We start from the raw sequence: 1,764 nt of genomic DNA, 5'->3' as shown, positions 1-1,764 counted from the left end.
ATATATGTATATATACCTTTTAAGTGTTTCTCTTTTTCAAAGTGTCCGGAAATATACATTGTGCATGTTAAACATATGGCGCGTTAGCACTATATTAGAAAATAATATATTATAGCAAAGCAAACACGAAATAAGATTTTTTTGAAAATTTTAAATGTAAGTAATTAAAAAATACGCAAGACAGAACTTTCTAGAATTGTACAGAAAGACAATAATCTCAATGAAAGATAACTAATGTATAGTATCAAGCATGCGCTAAACATATTTCTAGACTTCCGTATACTTTAGAAAGAGAAGCATGAACATGATTTTGCTTGTATTGCCAGTTCATATTTATAGGGTTTATGATCAGAACATATTGTTTGCGCGTGAACAATCGAAGAAAAAAGATTTGACTTCGTTCTTCGATTTTTTTAATAATATGCATCTTATCCCTATTAGAAAATAAAGCCTTCTGTATCCAGCCTTCCATATACTTTTTAAATAAAAAAATAGATTATTTATTCTTATTTCATAAGCGCGAATTGAAATATTTTTAGCTAAGGGATGACTTTCTGCTATTTAAGAGAGCGCACAGAGAAATTTTCGACTCGTGGCTGGCGGTGCATGAATCATTTATTCATTTAAAACTGTCAATGGAGAGCGTGTTGTATCACAAATTTAAAACGATTTTACAGTTTCACTAGCTCTCTCGATATCCGCTTCCATCGTACCATGGCGGCACGAGCTACGCCGTAACGATTAAATTTCGATCGTCCTAAAATAATGATCGATTACGGAAATTTTTTATTATTCATTATTGTTATTTTAATTAACTAAAAGGCGAAAATAATAAAAATGCACGAAGATTATTAGAAAAAGGAGGAGAGGGGGGGGGGGGAGAAGAAAGGCAGAAAGTGGAATGGAAATAAAAGGGAATTAGACAAGGGAATAAATGAAGTCGAATGGAATCGAATCGATTGTTTTAGGGGAATGCGTTTGGCGGCGAAGTATTTTGTGTTTCGCGAAAAGCTCGACGGCCATCGACGAAGAAATTGCATTTAGGATCTCAGGGACAAGGGGGCAACACCGTGAGATTGGTTCTGTTGCCAACGTCGTACCCGTGCTCCTACTGATAAAAGTGACTCGGCGATGATGCCTCTACGTGACAGTACCACCAGCGGAGCTCCTCTTGTGCTTCCTCATCTCAGTACTCAAATAGACCTTAGATGATGGAGGTAATCAGTCGCGCCTTGAAGTTGACGAAACGCTCGCTTGTGGCTGCCAAACGCTGCAAATTAAAGCAAATTGATCAATTTTAGTTAAATATTTAAGTATTCGCATATGATTCGACTTGACTCTGCAATCTATATTATATTATTATAGTAAATATAAAAAATATTCTTTTATATACATATCTCTGAGTAAAGCCTACGAAGACAGATTTTGAGCAAAGTCTGCAATTCTTAATTGCAGAAAAGCAACACATTGTACAGAGTTTGTTATTAGCAAATTGTCAGAAATATGATGAAACCTGCTAGGTAGACATGCTAATATTGATTGCAGAAACCGAACAAAGTTCTGCGTAATCAAAGATTGAGAGCAGAACCCGATTTGAAGCCTGCTCCGTTTATGCCAATCTACTGGCAATGCCTGTCAGCAGGCTTTGTCGACAAATCCATAGCCAAATGTGGATGGCTATGGTTTTGTAGTCAAAATGTGATTAAATTGCTAATATTTTCTATCAGGGCATATACATACATGTATACATATATATATATAATA

General features: G+C 35.4%; 1 protein-coding gene across 2 annotated transcripts in view; it reads right to left on the bottom strand.

Annotated features, from left to right (window-relative positions):
* Window positions 1-35: 35 nt before the first annotated feature.
* The window catches only part of LOC108692255, a 31,234-nt gene continuing 29,505 nt past the window's right edge, over window positions 36-1,764 (bottom strand). For both annotated transcript variants that reach the window (XM_018200426.1, XM_018200425.1), the window contains one exon: window positions 36-1,270. In XM_018200426.1, coding sequence (XP_018055915.1) covers window positions 1,205-1,270 — 66 coding nt within the window. In that variant the 3' untranslated portion in view covers window positions 36-1,204. The remainder of the gene's footprint in view (window positions 1,271-1,764) is intronic.

Source organism: Atta colombica, unplaced genomic scaffold (assembly GCF_001594045.1).
Source record: "Atta colombica isolate Treedump-2 unplaced genomic scaffold, Acol1.0 scaffold68, whole genome shotgun sequence".
NCBI lineage: Eukaryota > Metazoa > Arthropoda > Insecta > Hymenoptera > Formicidae > Atta > Atta colombica.
Note: the sequence above shows the minus strand (reverse complement) of the source record. Positions and strands in the feature narration are given on the sequence as shown.